This window comes from Triticum urartu, chromosome 5A, assembly GCF_056163025.1.
Source record: "Triticum urartu cultivar PI428250 chromosome 5A, HENAU_Tu73, whole genome shotgun sequence".
Classification (NCBI taxonomy): domain Eukaryota; kingdom Viridiplantae; phylum Streptophyta; class Magnoliopsida; order Poales; family Poaceae; genus Triticum; species Triticum urartu.
In genome coordinates this window covers 580,026,640-580,043,446 of record NC_141877.1, presented here as the reverse complement: position 1 = coordinate 580,043,446, position 16,807 = coordinate 580,026,640, and the positions used below count along the sequence as shown (strand labels likewise).

General features: G+C 44.2%; 3 protein-coding genes across 3 annotated transcripts; 1 reads left to right on the top strand and 2 right to left on the bottom strand.

Annotated features, from left to right (window-relative positions):
• Nucleotides 1-2,278: 2,278 nt before the first annotated feature.
• Nucleotides 2,279-5,956, top strand: LOC125510732 (Leucine carboxyl methyltransferase). Its single transcript, XM_048675984.2, has 2 exons — nucleotides 2,279-3,180; nucleotides 5,151-5,956. Exons 1-2 carry the CDS (start codon nucleotides 2,667-2,669, stop codon nucleotides 5,777-5,779), a joined length of 1,143 nt encoding a protein of 380 aa, XP_048531941.1. The 5' UTR covers nucleotides 2,279-2,666; the 3' UTR covers nucleotides 5,780-5,956.
• A 401-nt stretch (nucleotides 5,957-6,357) lies between these two features.
• On the bottom strand, nucleotides 6,358-8,144 carry LOC125510733 (plasma membrane fusion protein). Its single transcript, XM_048675985.2, has 6 exons — nucleotides 7,834-8,144; nucleotides 7,637-7,744; nucleotides 7,435-7,559; nucleotides 7,255-7,355; nucleotides 7,073-7,132; nucleotides 6,358-6,550 (listed from the first exon to the last, which is right to left on the bottom strand). The coding sequence occupies exons 1-6, from the start codon at nucleotides 8,066-8,068 to the stop codon at nucleotides 6,466-6,468; spliced, it is 714 nt and encodes a 237-aa protein (XP_048531942.1). The 5' UTR covers nucleotides 8,069-8,144; the 3' UTR covers nucleotides 6,358-6,465.
• Nucleotides 8,145-11,749: 3,605 nt separating this feature from the next.
• Nucleotides 11,750-13,676, bottom strand: LOC125506024 (disease resistance protein RGA2-like). The gene has a single exon (XM_048670909.2). It carries the CDS (start codon nucleotides 13,432-13,434, stop codon nucleotides 11,974-11,976), a length of 1,461 nt encoding a protein of 486 aa, XP_048526866.1. The 5' UTR covers nucleotides 13,435-13,676; the 3' UTR covers nucleotides 11,750-11,973.
• Nucleotides 13,677-16,807: the final 3,131 nt, after the last annotated feature.

Here is a 16,807-nt window from a genome sequence, read left to right as displayed (position 1 = left end):
TGAATGTTTTATTTTTTAGCATGTGTATTTACCGAAAAGAAAAAAAGAAATTAAAATGTAAATAAAACCGGAAAAGAAAAGAAAAATAACAATGCTAGAGTGTTCGCTCCACTAGTAATCCCTCCGTTCGGAATTACTCGTCCAAGAAATAAATGTATCTAGATATATTTTAGTTGTAGATACATTCATTTTTGTGATAAGTAATTTCGAACGGAGGGAGTATTTTTTTACGAAGTGCGTTCCTAACCTTTTCTGTTTCGAGAAAGTGTGTAGCTAACCTCACGGCCGCGAGCCGTTATGCACCGGCGTCGTCATATCGGACGGCGAAGTCACTACAGTGCTGGACGCTAGGTAGCTTTTCCTCTCCTATCTACCATCGCATTCAATACCTGTACCAACTACTCGTTCTTCCATTGGAACAGGTAGCATGAGCAGGCGAGCCCGGGAGCTCTATCGCCACACTCCACACAGCACGTCGTATAAAGAGGTGTATTCTCACCCCTGTGAATCATGCCGCCTCGTATTGCCAGAGGGCTTATTAAAAGTAGGAATCGCGACGCGCGGGCGGACGGACTGGATGGCCGCATGTCCCAAAAATTCATGTCACATCTTTAACATCCTAAATTAAAATGTGGGGAATCGTATACTCCCTCCCTTTCTAAATACTTCCTCCGTTCAAAAAAGTTTGCCCCTCAAATGAATGTATCTAACATCAAGTTAGAGAAACAAGCTTTTTCGAATGGAGCGTGTACAAGTTTTTATAGAGATTTCAATGCGGACTACATACGAATGTATATAGACGTACTTTAGAGTGTAGACTCACTCATTTCGCTCTGTATGTAGTTTGTAAAGAAATCTCTAAAAAGACATATATTTAGGAACGGAGGGAGTATCTTTTTTGGAGAATGTGAAATATAAAACAGTTTTGCTAAAGCACATCTAGATGTTCTCTAAGTATTGTACATCTAATTCCTAAAATGATTCATTTGAGACCAGAACATTAAAAGCCTCTTTGACTTGCAAGGAAAAAAGAGCATGGGAACACAAAATTTTACCATGGTGGCACTTGATCTAACCATTGATTTTTGTGTGTATGTGTGTGATGAACATTAATTTACATAGACTACAATAAGAAAAGAAGTACTCACATAATAGAGTGGATTTCATTTATTTTTTTCACCCCCAAATTTCACATGTGTGACAAATTTTACCCCATTTAGCGTAATTTCTCAACTTTTAGTCGACTTAGCCAAACTTGTGCCACATCTTTTAGATATGTGTAAGTCATTGAGGTCATGTTTTCTCATCTAAACTTGATCTTTCCACTTGGTTCATATCTCAGAGCTGTCAACTTATACAGAGAAATATAACATGATTAGTTTTAGCAAAACCTTCTGACATAAAATAGGCCAATTTTCTACATATCGAGATGCCCCTGGTTCACCGCACTTTTTCTTATTCTGTATATGGATTTTGATATTGATATAGCAAAATATTCTAAATAGTACTTACTCATGTCTTAATTTTTCGGTAAATTGTAAAATAATTCAAAGATTACAAATAACTGATTTTAGCAAGATAATATTGTTTCAACAGATTACATTATCCCCCCCCCCCCCCAAATGATGTCACCTATTTCAGAAAGGTTTCATTATTCCAAAAAAGCGATCCATTTGTTTTAGAAAGGTTCCATTATTCCAAAAAGGTGATTCCATTTGTTTCAGAAATGTTTTCAATTTTTCATTATTCCAGAAAAGTGGTTTCATCTCGCAAAAAAAGTGGTTTCAACTATTTAAGATATATTTCAATATTTTGGAAATATTGCAGTGTCTTTAAAAGTTGATTTCAACTATTACAGATAGATTTGGTTGCTTCAAACAAGTGAATGCACCTACGCCGAGATATTTCAGTTATTTCATAACGGGTTAATTATTAATTAGAAATGGATTTCGACCATTTCAGCGAGAATTCATTATTTGGTCACTACTATTTCAGAGAGGCTCCATCATTTCAAAAAGTAATTTCAAACATTTCATTATTCACAAAATTGTTGTTTCGACTTCGTTATCTCAATAAAGCTAAAAAAAAACCCCCAAAAATAAATAAAGCTCAAAAAAGTGATTTCACATGGCAGAGAATCGACGCGTCCCCCCTCCGCACCCGGTGCTCGCACGCTCACACTCGCGCCACAGCACACACAATCGGTCCTCGGTGGCGGTGCACAGCCATAGCTGGCAACAAAAGGGCGTGGCCGGCCTTGTCGCGGGCGGCCGGAGCCCAACGGCCGCCCCGCGCGCGCACGTGCTTGTCGCCTCCGCCGCGCGACAGCGCCACTCGCCTAGCTATTACTCGCAACCGGCCACGCGCCGTCGCCGTCGCGCCACAGTTTCGCCGACCCCGGCCGGGAGCCTGGCCGTACTACGCGCCCAGGAGAAGCAGCTGAAAAAACAGGCACCACCCGTGCCGTACGCAGGTCACGAGCGCCGAACTGGCTAAGCCCATGCCGACGGGTGGTCCTCTTCCCCTTATCCCCTCCCATACAACGAGCGATCGACGTAAAGCGGGGGAGGCCCCGCCGATCAAGTGCACGCCGTCACGCCCACGCTGCCCCGCCGGAACAGGAACGGGCCGGGGCCGGCCACGCGCACTATATATGCGGCTTAGCCATGCCATCGTGTGGCCGGCTGGCCGCTGCGCGCTACCCCCTCATCCCGCCCCCCCGGACAGCCAGCGGCAGAGCCCGGCCGCCGCGCCGAGAGCCACGCAGCTGGTCGGTCATGTCGTCGTCCCAAGAGGGGAAGGCGGGCGCCAATGGCGAGCAGAGGCTGGAGGAGGGCGAGGGCGTGCTGGCGGCGGCGATGGAGCAGCTGGCGGCGGAGGGGGTGCGGGCGCTGCACGCGCGGGTGGAGGCGGAGTGGGACCCCGTGCTGCAGAGCGCGTGCCAGACGGCGGCCGTGCGGGCGCTGTGGGCGGGCGCCGTGCGGGACCCGGCCGCCGGGGTGCTGGCCGGGGAGCGCCACCTCAGGGGCCTCCACGAGAGGATGCGCCGCGACGAGCGCACCGGCGCGCGCGAGGTGCACGGGGTCATGATCGCCGTGCGCACGCTCTGGTTCGACGCCCGCATCGAGGCCGCCGTCGCCGGCCTCGGCGGCGCCGCGCAGGTCGTCCTCCTCGGCGCAGGTTCGTCACGCCTACACAAGTAACACAGCCTCGCTGTGCTGTGCGTAGCTACTGTGCACGTGGCATTCCTTGGTGAAATGTGTTGCGAATTCAAAGTTTGAAATGCATCTTCGTATTACACGGATGCAAGCTCCATGCATCGCACACAGAGTATTTGTTTGTTTTACAATTGATTGCTTATTCCACTGGTTGAAACGCTTTTAACATGTTTTGGCATTTCGGTCTGGTTCGTGCTTCAATTTGTTTATGATGACTAAATAGTTGCTTTAATGAAATATAATTGCTTCCATCAAACAGAATAATAGTTTTACTTACACAATTGCACATGCTTCAAACAAAATGGGTGTGTGTTTCCAAAGATTTTGAAATTACTTCTGTCGAATGGGCAATTAGTTTTCATCGTGGTTGTGAAACACCATGGTATCTGCAAGCTTAAATAGCTTAACCATTTGCAAATAGATGAATTTCTAGAAACAACACAGTAGATAATTTTCAGTTTGTATAAAAATATATTTTGATTGGTAAACTGAAAATAGTACCAATTAGCGTGTCGTGATTTTTTTTCACAATATAAGTTAATAATTTCCTTTAACTAACATATGCCAGCAAAAACAGTAGTAAAAATGCATACTGCAGACTAAGTTAGTGTACGAGCTCATCTATTTATGACCAGAGACCTCACAAAGTGTCATTTCACCTTTTAGAAAAACAGATGCACAAAAGAGCTGTGAATGATTTACAGCATATTTTCCAGATCCTATCAAAGTAATTTTTTTTGAAAGGCCAATACCATTAAAATAGTTTAAATTCTACTATACTATCCAGCAGGCTTCATATCATATTTTCACAAGTATAACATTCCACAGAAAAATAAGTATTTTCACAAGAACATCAGCAAAGCAAAGTGGCAAAACAAATACAGGCGAAAATATCATTTAACTAAACGGTACTGTCATAATCCATCATAATACCCAAACTGACTTGAAATATATAGAAAAGCATCCTGAAAATCTTAAACGGGAGTTTCATTGGTAGGCAACGGTCCCTCCTCTGTGCCAGTCTTTTTCCACCCTGCAGATTTTATACGTGGCAGAAAACTTATGTGGATCACTTTTGGAAAACAATCAGTGTGAAAGAAAAACTCTGATCGTTTTCTTTTTTGCGGGGGAAAGAAACCCTGATCGATTCGAGGAAAAAAACAAGGTCCACGAGAGACATTATCACTGTACATGTAGACGGAAAGGGAAACAAAACAAATTACACAATTGTGGCCAGCAATGGAGACACCCGGCGACACTGCAGCAAGAGCAAAGCTATCCAGTAATGTAGGGATGTAAATTTTAGTACAGGCAAAATATGAGTGTGATTTGTCCAGACTCCAAAGAGCACTTGACACATCAACTTCATGTCCTCTTCTTTTTTGCGGAAAAACTTCATGCCTTCAAGACCCTGGCATTTATATCCTCCATCGGTTGGCGCCCACGTAGACCAGGATATTTTTTTTCTCTAGATACAGTGTACCAGGACATTTTGTTGGTATCTACCTAGGGGAGTAAAGGACACGCACATAATGTTCCAAGAAAAGAAAAACATCGATTTCTTTTTCAGCAGCTACAGATGAGCATCTATAGAAACCCAAACTTCCACAAGCAAATTTTCCTTTGGATACATGACAGTTTGCCGAAATTCGCTATGTATTCAGCAATGCATTTGAGGCTCATCCCTGAACATTCTAACGCTTTTCAGCAATTGCACAAAAGATTGCTAGAAGAAGACATTGAGCATTTTGCAGCTGATGAAACATGTAGAGCTGCACAATTAAACTCTAGCATTTTTCATTAATAGTATTTTTTTCATTTTGAAGCATTGCACAAACCTGATGAAGAAACTTGGGAGATATGTTCACATGTACAGCACACTTTTACTTTGACGAAATAAAGGACTGACTTGGATAAATATTGTTTTTATAGGGATGGACGCAAGAGCCTATCGACTGGGCTGCCTAAAGGAATGCGCTGTATTTGAACTCGACTTTGCAGATCTCCTAGATATGAAATCAGATATTCTGCATGAAGCAATGAGTTCTGGAAATCATCAAAAACTCACCATGATGGCAAAATCGTTGACTAGGGTTCCTGCTGACATACGAGATGTTGACTGGATGACCAAGCTACAGAGTTGTGGGTATGTTCCTGAAAGAAATACCGTATGGGTTCTTGAAGGAATCCTCTATTACCTTCATCATGTGCATGCAATGCAAGTCCTTGAAACAATTGCGGCATGCCGCACCTTAGCCTGCACAGTCCTCCTTGCTGACTTCATGAACAAGAATGCGGCGTCGCTGTCGCAGACGATGTACCATTTCTACCACGACAGCCCTGATCTCCTTCTGCCTTCTATGGGGTTCTCTCAAGCAATGTTGTCACAAATTGGAGACCCCCAAGCACATTTTGGTCTCCTAAATCATCCACAAAATCTGTTTGATAAGCTGAGGAGATTGCCAAGATCAGTGGAGACTAATCCAGAGGATGGCACACCATGCCGCAGATTGTATTTGGTAGAAGCCTCTGCTTCTCCAGATGATCACACCACTTTATAAGGCTTTATATGCACTGGATCGCTGTTTGAAATAATTATGATTCTTCATTTTCCTCTGATTACTTGGAGAGTACGGTCGCACTCAAACCCAGACGTGAGTTTGTATAATACACTTATCGATATTTTTCACTGACAAGATTTTGTGGATTATCTCGGACTGAAAGGTGCACTTTATCAAGGATTTGCCCAGTTCTTCGCCCATTTATAGTACCTTCCAAGCAATCACAGTTCATTAAAAATCATCAATAAGTGTGAGCATAAAACAATCTCATGGTACACAAAGCGAAGGAAGGGAACCACACTACAGGAAGATGCATGTATATATATTTTACTGGCATTAAACATTCTGATAAAATGTGGAACCCAAGAGATGGAAAACATTAAACGAGGTAACCGAAACACAACAGATAGAAAACACTGAAGGAAGTGACATATATCTTATCTGAACCAATAACTCTTGTTATTTCATTTGTCCAATAGGGTGAGCGATTCTATTTACTATGAATCGCATTTGCCAAACAAAATATACAAACTGTATTGAACAAAAAAGGCAATGGTGAGAAAAGACCAGAGGCAAGCAAAACCCTTACCACACATGGCAGGAAAACAAAACGATTTATATTCTGAAATGATTTCAATCCTCAAGAGTTGCTTCAGAGTAAACTTAACGAAAATCAGCAAAGTATTCTATACACCTAAACAATCCTTAACACCCTGTTCGTATTTATCAAGGGCGGAGATAGTGCTCAGCAGGTCATCCTTCATCTTCTTTCTGCAGTACAGTGAAGTTGGTAAGCGCCAGCGAGTTTACTAGCTTAAGAAGACTCCAAAGCAGTTTCATGGAAAATACAGAACTATAATCTACATTATAAAACTCTTTTTGTAAGGAAAGTCAAGGAATGGGCACATCGACATTGGTATTTAAATCCTACCTAGGAGTATTAGTGAACAAAAGTGTAAATTTTACTTGATTGCAATATGAAAAGACTTTTCACAGTAAAGAATATAAATATGAAAATAACCTGTGATGACAAATTAACGATACATAAGACCTATGGGTACTTAAACACGGTTTTATAAAACTGTTTCAACTGTTTGAAACCATCACCTGAACTAGGAACTTGAAAAAGTGGTAACAATCATTAGTAATAAAACTAGTGCTTGCTGGGTTTAACCTGGCTAAAAACCAACATGAGCACCCCTAATAAGGCCTATCGGAAACACAGAGAAATGGTTGGTTATGGGAACTTTTTTAGTAAAGAAACAAGTTGAGTGGCGAGGCCACATCACTCACCTATCATCACTGAGCTCAAAGTTACTGTTCTCCACCACAGTTCCCAGGTCAGAGAATGATCTGCACAAGGTTAACTAACGATCAATTTTGCCACAAAAAAAGACCCGATAGTTTACTCGACAGTTGACACAATAATATACAGAAATTTGGCAAGCTTCTTGAGATGTCCAAGATAAACCTACTGTATTAGCTCTGCAAGGCTGGTATCAGCTTCAACCTTGAGAGGATCCTTATCGTCGAGCAGCGACGCGGCATTCTTCAGAATCAAGCTGAATGTGCAGACCTGCGGGTAATTTCATCAAACACTTGGAACACCAAAAATGCAAAGAGAAACCACCCATGGCTAGTGCAAGCCCCCCAACCTCGACGCCGGTTCGTGACTGAAAGGCGACTACCGAGTTCCTCTCCCGCGGCACGCAGTCCCTCCCCGCCGCGCTCAGCCGCCCCCTCACCTCCTCCGCGTCCGCCGCAGACGCATTCTCCGAAGCTGCATTGCGAAGGTCACAATTGCCGAGAACTGCAAGACAAAATTATAGGAGGATAAACTAAGCCATTGGAGAATACCGAGAAGGTTCTGGGCCTTGACGAGGGTCTCGCGGGAGGCAGCGATGGGCGCGAGGAGGAAGCGCGCCGACTTCCTCTTCTGCTCCCGCAGCAACTCCTTCGGCCCAGCTGCGCACACACCAGCGAGGAAAGCAAGAAGAGTGAGGGGGAACGATAGCCATGACCGGCGGTTGAAGAGATGGTGGTGGTGTCCGTACGGAAGCTGAAGGAGAAGGCGGCGGCGGCGGGCCTTGCCGGCGAGGCGGCCAGGACGAGGGCGAGGAGGGCGGCGCGGCGAGAGGAGATGCTCAGGGGCGCTAGAGGCGGCTGTGGGGACTCCCGGAGGGTGGATACCGCGGAGGTAGCGCGCCGGAGAGGAGGCGTTGCCGGCGCCTGCGGCCGCGGCGGCGCGCTGAGCGAGTGGATGGCGGGAGTCGGGGCGCTCATGGTCATCGCCGGATGTGCTTCCGTGGTGGGCGTCAACGCGATTTCGTGCTTACGCGCCCGTCTCCGAAGGTAGTCTCGCGCGGCCGCTGCTGAACCCGCTTTATGAAGAGCAAGGCGTATTCACTCTTTCTGCTTTTAAAATACTCCAATAGGCTCCATGTTTTTTTTTAGCACAATCCACTACTCCCTCCGTTCAAATGGGCTATAATATAAAAATGTATGTAGACATATTTTAGAGTGTAGATTCATTCATTTTGCTTCGTATATAGTCACTTGTTAGAATCTTTATAAAAACTTATATTTGAGAACGAAGAGAGTAGGTTTTATTCATTGATGATCATCGGAATACAAATAGTATCGTGGGGGAGACCAAGCCATGCGTGCCTCCCCTGATTTAGAGTAGTAGCAAACGTAGCTAGATTGTGGGCTTCATAATTCGGGCCTCTTTTTTCATGGACGAAATTACATAGCGTAAATAAGGATCTGGATGTGGTAAGTTCTCTAATGACAACTTCATGTTTCCCTTCCTGCTTGGCGGCAATATCATTGATCACACTTTGGCAATCCGAAGCAATATGCTTCATGTTTCGACTGTGAACTTTTGGTTCCCGGGCTTTTTGAAGCCCGGTATGTTAGGAAAACAAAATTCCTATCCAAAGTTTACAAAAAGAATTATGTGAACACATACATGACTAGAAGTGTGCGCGCGCTTTTGCCACGCTGATTCCTTTTAGAGGGCTTATATGTTGGTTGTTTATTGTGGGCCAGATGTTACTGCAACATGGGTGAAAATGGATTGACCGTGATGTTGTTTTTACAAACCTCGACTTAAAACTCTAAGTAAAAGTATAATTATTTCATTATACTTCCTCTAAAATATATTAGGTTACACTTCAAAATATGCAAAGTTACTAATTATGGCTACGGTGTGAAACACAGAACCAAAATCAGATGTCAGTGCTATGAAACTGCAAGGTATATGTTTGATCCACATCGAAGCTTCGTCAGTGCATGTCACCTTGTTTGAATGCATCTGCCAATTTAATATATGGTACTTGCTACAACAAATCAACCACAAGTCATCTAACCTTGTGAAACTGCATTGTGGCATGAAAGTAATTTGAATGAGTATGACCACAAATCACAAACTTAACAACACTACTCGCAAAAAATGATTTACAATACATCATATTCACAACTCAAATATGGAAAGATTTAAAGCAATATTAGAAGGTGGGCCGATGTGAACATCACATGCCAACTGACCGAACTTCTCTATGCAAACAGATAGCACAACAAAGGAGACACAACTGTTATGCTCAAACTATTATCCGACATAGAATAACTACAAAATGATGATCTCATAAGCAAAGTGTCGTTTAAGTAGTGGATAATAATTCTAGAACCAGTAACTTATTTTTTTCATGTTAGCTTCCTGAATTCACATCACAAAGATAACATGGCAACTAAAAACACTTTCGTCGGAGGCTTATGTGGTCTAGAAAATAAAATTTGGTGGGGGGGGGGGGGGTGGGGGGGGAAGGGGGGTGAGGGAAATTAAATGAATACAACGTGTTATGAAATATAGACAACAAAAGGATGTAAGCCTGTGCAAAATTATGAACAAGTGCTTACTTCTGAAGGGGTGAAAACCCGTAAACCCAACTCACTTAGTGAAGAAATTTCAATGTTCTCTTTTGGAACTAGTTTATGGGTGTATGATTTGAAGAAATTTACAACAAAATGAGGAATCATGAAAAATAAAAGGTAATGCCAGATGGTGAGTGGTGTAACATGTTAAAGACTGGAACTAAAGACAAGCAAAAGACTATATAGAAGAGCCTTACTTTGGATGTAGATAGTAGGGAGCTGAAGTTTTGTCTAGCATGTGCCCTTGTTGCAAGAGAGTGACTAAACCAGCATTTTTCAGTGCAACTATGCAGGGAAACACACGAGAGTAATTAGACTTGAAAGGTAACTATTTTAGTTATCTATTCATGCATTAGTATGGGCAAGTTTATAGTATACGAATGACAAGTGCTCTTCCTTGTTTAGATCCTATTTCAATCGGAGCTTTCCACGTCGATCTTTTTTTATTAGGCCTTGCCTTTACTCCTATATTGGGAGTTACTCTACATATTGCTTGACGTGAAACCAATAGTGGATTTGTTTCTATCTTTTGTTGGATCTTTTTCCGGGCTCGATAGAGAATTTGATAAGCCAATTATTTTTTTCCTCCTTCACAATACCGCCGGTTGTAGTAACATCTTATATTGTGGGACGGAGGGAGTAATATTTTTTGTTTCATGCTTTACTTGGCTTGTGCATCCCTTATATTATATCATCATCATAACTCTGAAATTTTAAGATGTGCTGAAGAAAATACTCCCTCCATTTTTATATACAAGGCCACTATCAAAATTACAATTTGCACATATACAAGGCCACTAACACTAATCGATGCAATATTAATGGTGTTTGCCTCGTAGTACTAGCAAAGGAGACATTAATTATCCCTTGCATGCATGCGGAAGTAGGAGCATTGGCTTGATGTGCATGAAAGAAAAAAATACACATTAATTTACACAGCAAACAAGGAAACAAGCTGACTTGCAACATTGACTTAAAAGACATTAACTTTTGCCTTGATACCTGTAATATGAGTTTGTGGCCTTGTATATAAAAATGGAGGGAGTACTAATCTTATGTGTAAAATCATGCACTTCTAAATTTTGTTGCCTTTTTGGAATTGATTCCATATTTTACATACCTTATATATGTTTCATAAAATTCAGAACATATCCATCGTCTCTCCCCATCTCCATCTTAGCCCATCACCCTTTCCTCCTTTTTATATCTTAAATGTGTTGAAAATTATTTTTCACTTTAATTTGTGCGCTTTTGAATTTTATAACCTTTTCATATATAGTAGATTTGGTAATTCTTTTGGAGCATATTTTCTTTCATTAGTATTGCCAAATTATGGAAAACTTCTTAATTCCAAGACTTGTATCTTCTATACATTATAAACTTAATAATGCACTCTTCAATTTATATATATTTTAGTTAATTTGATATTTTTGAAATGTATGTAATTTTATCATATTTTCTAAAAATCACTTCAAATCTTGAAATGACTCGGGCCTCGAGTCCAGCCAGTTCACCGCCCATCTTTTCTCTCCATCCCCAACCAAAAGAGGCCTTAGCCCATCACCATTTCTTCTCATTTTCGTTTTCTTATTTTTTTTCCCGGCATTTCCTCTAAAGCACGCTTAGATTTTCCTCTTTCAGCCCATCTCACAACTGAAATTTACTAGGCCAAAAATTAACATCACTAGGTGGTTTTCAATTTAATCTGAACCGTTATAATTTTGTCCCATGGAAGTTGAATGGCTAGGAATATTATTTTTCCAATTAAAATGGAATTCTCAAATAATGGGATAGGCCAAAACAAATTCGAATGTGTTTTTTGTGTCGGCGCACTCGACCATTGAATCTCCACTGGACGGCAAAGAAACATATATTTTACACTAAAAAAGGCAAAAGACAGAAAGCAAATACTAACACAAATCGTAATGCAGATTGGATGGAACTCCATTGAGTGCGCAGAAGCAATATACTTTATTTAACATAGTACAATCCAAGCCGCGCATATACACGAGCATAGACTATCCCTATGAACGCACACACGCACACCCTACCTTTATGAGCACCTCCGAGAGACTGAACGGGCACTATCCCAGTGAACGCGTATCACCGGACTTAAACTCCGGTGCGCAGGAGATACCACTGTCCTCCTAACCATCCAACCACCGGTTGGTTTTCGGAAACAATATACTTACATAATAACTTACTCATGGTTATGCATGCAAAAATAAAAAACTTACGCTTAGAAAAAAAAAAAAGAAACACTAGGGACAAATAGCTGCTTCACGCTTCCTCCTTGCGGTTGTTTTATGCCTCTGTTCAGCACAAGATGGAACGAAGTAGCTAAACTCGGTATAAGGTGGCAACCGTGATTTCCATTTCACTAAATCGAAGTCACCCTTGGGACGGATGGTAGGATCCACTATGAGGTCCGCCATCGTCACTTTAGGTAGTCTCCTCTGGGAAACCTCGGTTTCAGTTCGAGGACGAGTAAGCAACAATGGAGCAGCAGGAGATGGAAGAAAGCTTGTGATGTCTACCGGAGCGCGCCTTCTGATACGGAGCGACAGATGCTCGCCGAACATGGACAAGTTATTCTCGGTCACATTCTTGTACCTGTTGAAAATAGAAAGCCAGAACTGAAAGCTTACATCCTTCCTCAGCACACTGGCAAGTGAGTATGCTGCCACAAATGACCCTCCCAACATTGTCGCCAACTCTATTGCAATTGGTGTCAGATTCGGGTGGTCCTTTGGGTCTGCACTTCCAAATGCCAGTGTCTTGAAGAGGTAGATGTACTCCTCGGCTGGTAATCTAGTTAGGCGGATTGGCTTCACAGTACCATATTTCACTGAACTTTCCTTCCTGCTTACGATTATGACCTTGCTTTCTGTGTTTATGCATGCCACTGCATGGTGAATCTTCTTCCATTCCTCACAATCAACATCTGAAGCAAATATGACAACAATCAATGTCCTTCCTGCTGCAGACGCGCACCTTCCATGGTCTTCTGCGCAGAACTTGTCTCCATTGAGGTGCAAAACCGAAGCGAAGTGACCGCGGACCCTCTTATCGTTGCATACATTTGCTACCAGAGTTTTCTTTCCGACTAGGTTGTCACCGGTGATTGGAAGCACAGCTGGAGAACCAGGAGCGTTATGATGAAGTAACAAGAAGTTCAGAACTTTCTGCTTCTCGATACTGCGGCCGAACATGAAGTTGTCAACGTACAGATAGGTGTCATAGGGTCTACGGGACATGCGCTCGCATCCTCCCAAAAGTATAGCAAACTCCGTCAGGTTAGAAACTAAAGTTTCTAGATTTGACAAGGTACCATGCAGCAGGTCGGAGCCACCAACTCTGTGATTTGATCTACTGCTGTTTGCACGAGCGCGCTTGAGAGGAGTGCCAAGGCACAACGCAAATGGGCCACTCGTACCTTCGTTGGAGCCCTCTTTGATCAGTCGATTGCACTTGACGGTGTCTAGGGCATGATAACCATTGTACATAGCCTCAGCCAGCATCTTCAGTTGTAGGAGCATACCAGAGTTGGTGATGTATCGCCCGTTCGCCTCCTCAACCACGGCGTGAACTCTTACAAGGAGTTGCTGCAACCTCTCCACCTGCTTCTCCTCTGAACATGCAAGATCTGAATACTTGCTTGTCATAAAGGAGATGAATCTGCTGACAAAGTCGCCTATAACAGCCGACAAAATAGCTTCCATTTTTGAACAACTTGAGATCAGGAGTTTGAGATTGAAGGGGGATACTGTTGTGCAAGGAAGAAACTATATATTCCGATGCAGAGATAGGGTTTTGATGTGTGTGTATTTATTCTGGCGTGCGATGTCCTGAACTACAGGAATTGCAAGGTAATTGGGAGAAACTGGGATAAGAAGCAGACGAATGGATTGGGGGTGAGAAGTTGAGAACAAAGGCGAGACAGACGGAGGGTGTTCAGTTTTCATTCATTCTGATCGATACATGATTCGGTGCAGAAGGATGGGCATTATATGCCACTTACCACTGACACGGCACTGCACTCTGGATCCAGTCCAAATGTACAGAGGTCAGGGATGCAACCATTACACGATGCCATGGTATTCACCCGTCCCATGATGCCGTATATCCGAGGCCACGATACCCGTCAAGCTATAAGTGCACCGTAGAAGGCCAGGTGATGCCTTTTAGGTCGCCAGTCATACCACGAGGTGGAGTACGGTATTTTACCTTCAGTCCATAGCGGTGGGGAAGGCAAGACGCGCGTCTTCCACATGGCCTTCTACAAGACGCGGTCCATTCTTCCATTTTCTCTCCTTCGGTCTTTCTCTTTCGCCGCTCACCCTAGCTGCCACGACACATTCCTTTCGAAACTCGACGAGTCCGTCACCTCCAACAGCAACGGTACACCCCGGCTCACACGCTGCTTCTCCTCCTCCGCCGTTCTGCACCCCTCTTCGACCGCCGTGTAGGTACCATCCGCTCCTATGATGCTCATTATGCCCGACAATTGTTTGATAAATTGCCCGAGCTAAATTTTTTTGTCTTTTTTCTTTTTAACAATGGATCCGGAGCAAATTTGAGGGTCGGTACTGCTGAATCTTGACCCAGGACGACACGATCCACGTACCCCATCCCTGGGTTCTACAAATCTCTTTTGACTCCGGGTTAACTAGAGATGAAAGTAAACTTGTGCCTGTGCTAAAAGCATGAGCGATAATGCAGGCTTTCACTACACCGACGTACGTGCGAGCAAACTTGAAAGACAAAAAAACTAATGTCAGATGCCATTGGGCACAGTGGCTAGAAAAATACGAACGTCGTCCCTACGATCAACCCAAACAAACAAAAAATATTCATTTGGGTCGACGCATTGAAGTTAGCGTAAGAGCATCTACAACAGGGCACTCTAAATCCGTCTCAAACGTTGGTCCGAACGGCAAGGTCAAAAAAAGTCAATACCTCTGTGACGGCCGGAGACATACAACAGTGGACGTCTGGCAATACCTTTGTGGCGGCCGGAGACGTACAACAGTCGTGTCGAAGGTGGAGGGTGCGGATGCAAAGTAAAGGGGAGAAGGAGCAGAGTCGAAGGATGTCGGTGTCAAAACCGGCGGATCTCGAGTAGGGGGTCCCGAACTGTGCGTCTAAGGTGGATGGTAACAGGAGGCGGGGGACACGATGTTTACCCAGGTTCGGGCCCTCTTGATGGAGGTAATACCCTACGTCCTGCTTGATTGATATTGATGATATGAGTATTACAAGAGTTGATTTACCATGAGATCGTAGAGCCTAAACCCTAGAAGCTAGCCTATGGTATGATTGTTGTTGTCCTACGGACTAAACCCTCCGGTTTATATAGACACCGAAGGGGGCTAGGGTTACACGGAGTCGGTTACAAGGGAGGAGATCTACATATCCGTATTGCCAAGCTTGCCTTCCACGCCAAGGAGAGTCCCATCCGGACACGGGACGAAGTCTTCAATCTTGTATCTTCATAGTCCAACAGTCCGGCTGTCCGGAGACCCCCTAATCCAGGACTCCCTCAGTAGTCCCTGAACCAGGCTTCAATGACGATGAGTCCGGCGCGCAGATTTGTCTTCGGCATTGCAAGGCGGGTTCCTCCTCCGAATATTCCATAGAAGATTTTGAACACAAGGACAGTGTCCGGCTCTGCAAAACAAGTTTCACATACCACCATAGAGAGAATAATATTTCCACAAATCTAATCTGCTGACACGTTTAGCAACATGACATCACGCCATGGCCCGGTCATTATTTGAACCGTTTTTCTCAACCAACACTACACATATCGTGAGACGGTTTTCTTGACACGTCTTGTCGAAGCAGAGATCGTGTCCCCTTATCACGGGATTCTCATCACTACGGACGTGGGTAACCCAATCGTGCCTGTTGGTATGACTTCTCGATTTTAGGCAAGTCCCAAACGGCCCCGAGGAGGACGCTTGATATTCACCCTCTTTATAAAGAGGCCAAGGCATGTCCTTTTTTCCTTCTCGTACTCAATCGAATCCTTCCCCCGCCTCGAGTTCCAACACCCAAGGCTCAGGTCAGGCGCTTCAGACCTTCAACCATGTCCGGATCCAACCTTCAAGGTCGGTGGATGCCTTCCTCTGTCACAGAGGAAGACATCAAGAAGCTAAGAGAGGCCAGGTACTTGACCGGCGAAATCTGGCACATGTTGCCTGCTCGAGGGCAGGTCATTCCCACTCCCAAGCCCGGCGAGAGCGTTGTATTCATCTCTCACTTCCTCCGAGGGCTAGACCTCGCTCTGGATCCCTTTGTTAGGGGGCTCATGTTTTATTATGGGCTGTATTTCCATGATCTGGCCCCGGATTCCCTCCTTCACATCTCGTCGTTCATCGTCTTATGTGAGGCCTTCCTCCGCATTACCCCACACTTCGGCCTGTGGCTCAAGACTTTCAATGTGAAGCCGAAGATGATCGAGGGGCGACATGCAGAGTGCGGAGGTGCCGTAATAAGCAAAAGACACTGATACTACATGGCCAGAGGGTTCCTTCCCGGAGGTGTCCAGTTTACGGCAACTGGAGTGGTTTTATATCACCGCTCCCGGAGTACCAAGTGGGTAGCCGCCCCTACCTTTCGCTCAGGCCCCCCACCACAACTGACATCATGGATCAACAAGGGGCTAGACTGGGGGACAGTAAATGATGTGCCGATACTGCAGAGTCGCATCCGAGATCTCCTTGAGAGAGATGTCAGCCTAGTCGCGGTAATGCAAGTCATGCTAGTTCGTCGGGTCCCGCCTTGCAAACGTCGATCCCTCCGTATGTGGGAATTCAACCCGGAGGGACCACGAACTATTCAGCACTTCCTTGGCATGACGCTCGAAGAGATGTACAAGTTGTTCTTCGGACCACAAATAAAGTGTCCAGACACCACCGAGGATGCGAGTCTGAGCTGTAATCGCCCAGATACCCAAGTAAGTAATCCCGTGGCCGAACACGCTGTCTTTTTATTTATCACAACATCATTCTGAAAAGTCGCTCTTTGACCAGGATTGGGTAACAAAGGCGAAGATGATCAGGTGTTCGGGCCCCCTTCCCGAAGGCTCAG

Coding starts and splice junctions, on each gene's coding strand:
- LOC125510732 (XM_048675984.2), top strand. CDS start 2,667: ATGCCATCGTGTGGCCGGCTGGCCGCTGCGCGCTACCCCCTCATCCCG. Junction 3,181..5,150: donor GGTCGTCCTCCTCGGCGCAG/GTTCGTCACGCC, acceptor TTGTTTTTATAG/GGATGGACGCAAGAGCCTAT.
- LOC125510733 (XM_048675985.2), bottom strand. CDS start 8,068: ATGACCATGAGCGCCCCGACTCCCGCCATCCACTCGCTCAGCGCGCCG. Junction 7,745..7,833: donor CGCCTTCTCCTTCAGCTTCC/GTACGGACACCA, acceptor GTGTGTGCGCAG/CTGGGCCGAAGGAGTTGCTG. Junction 6,551..7,072: donor TTTGAGCTCAGTGATGATAG/GTGAGTGATGTG, acceptor ACTGTACTGCAG/AAAGAAGATGAAGGATGACC.
- LOC125506024 (XM_048670909.2), bottom strand. CDS start 13,434: ATGGAAGCTATTTTGTCGGCTGTTATAGGCGACTTTGTCAGCAGATTC.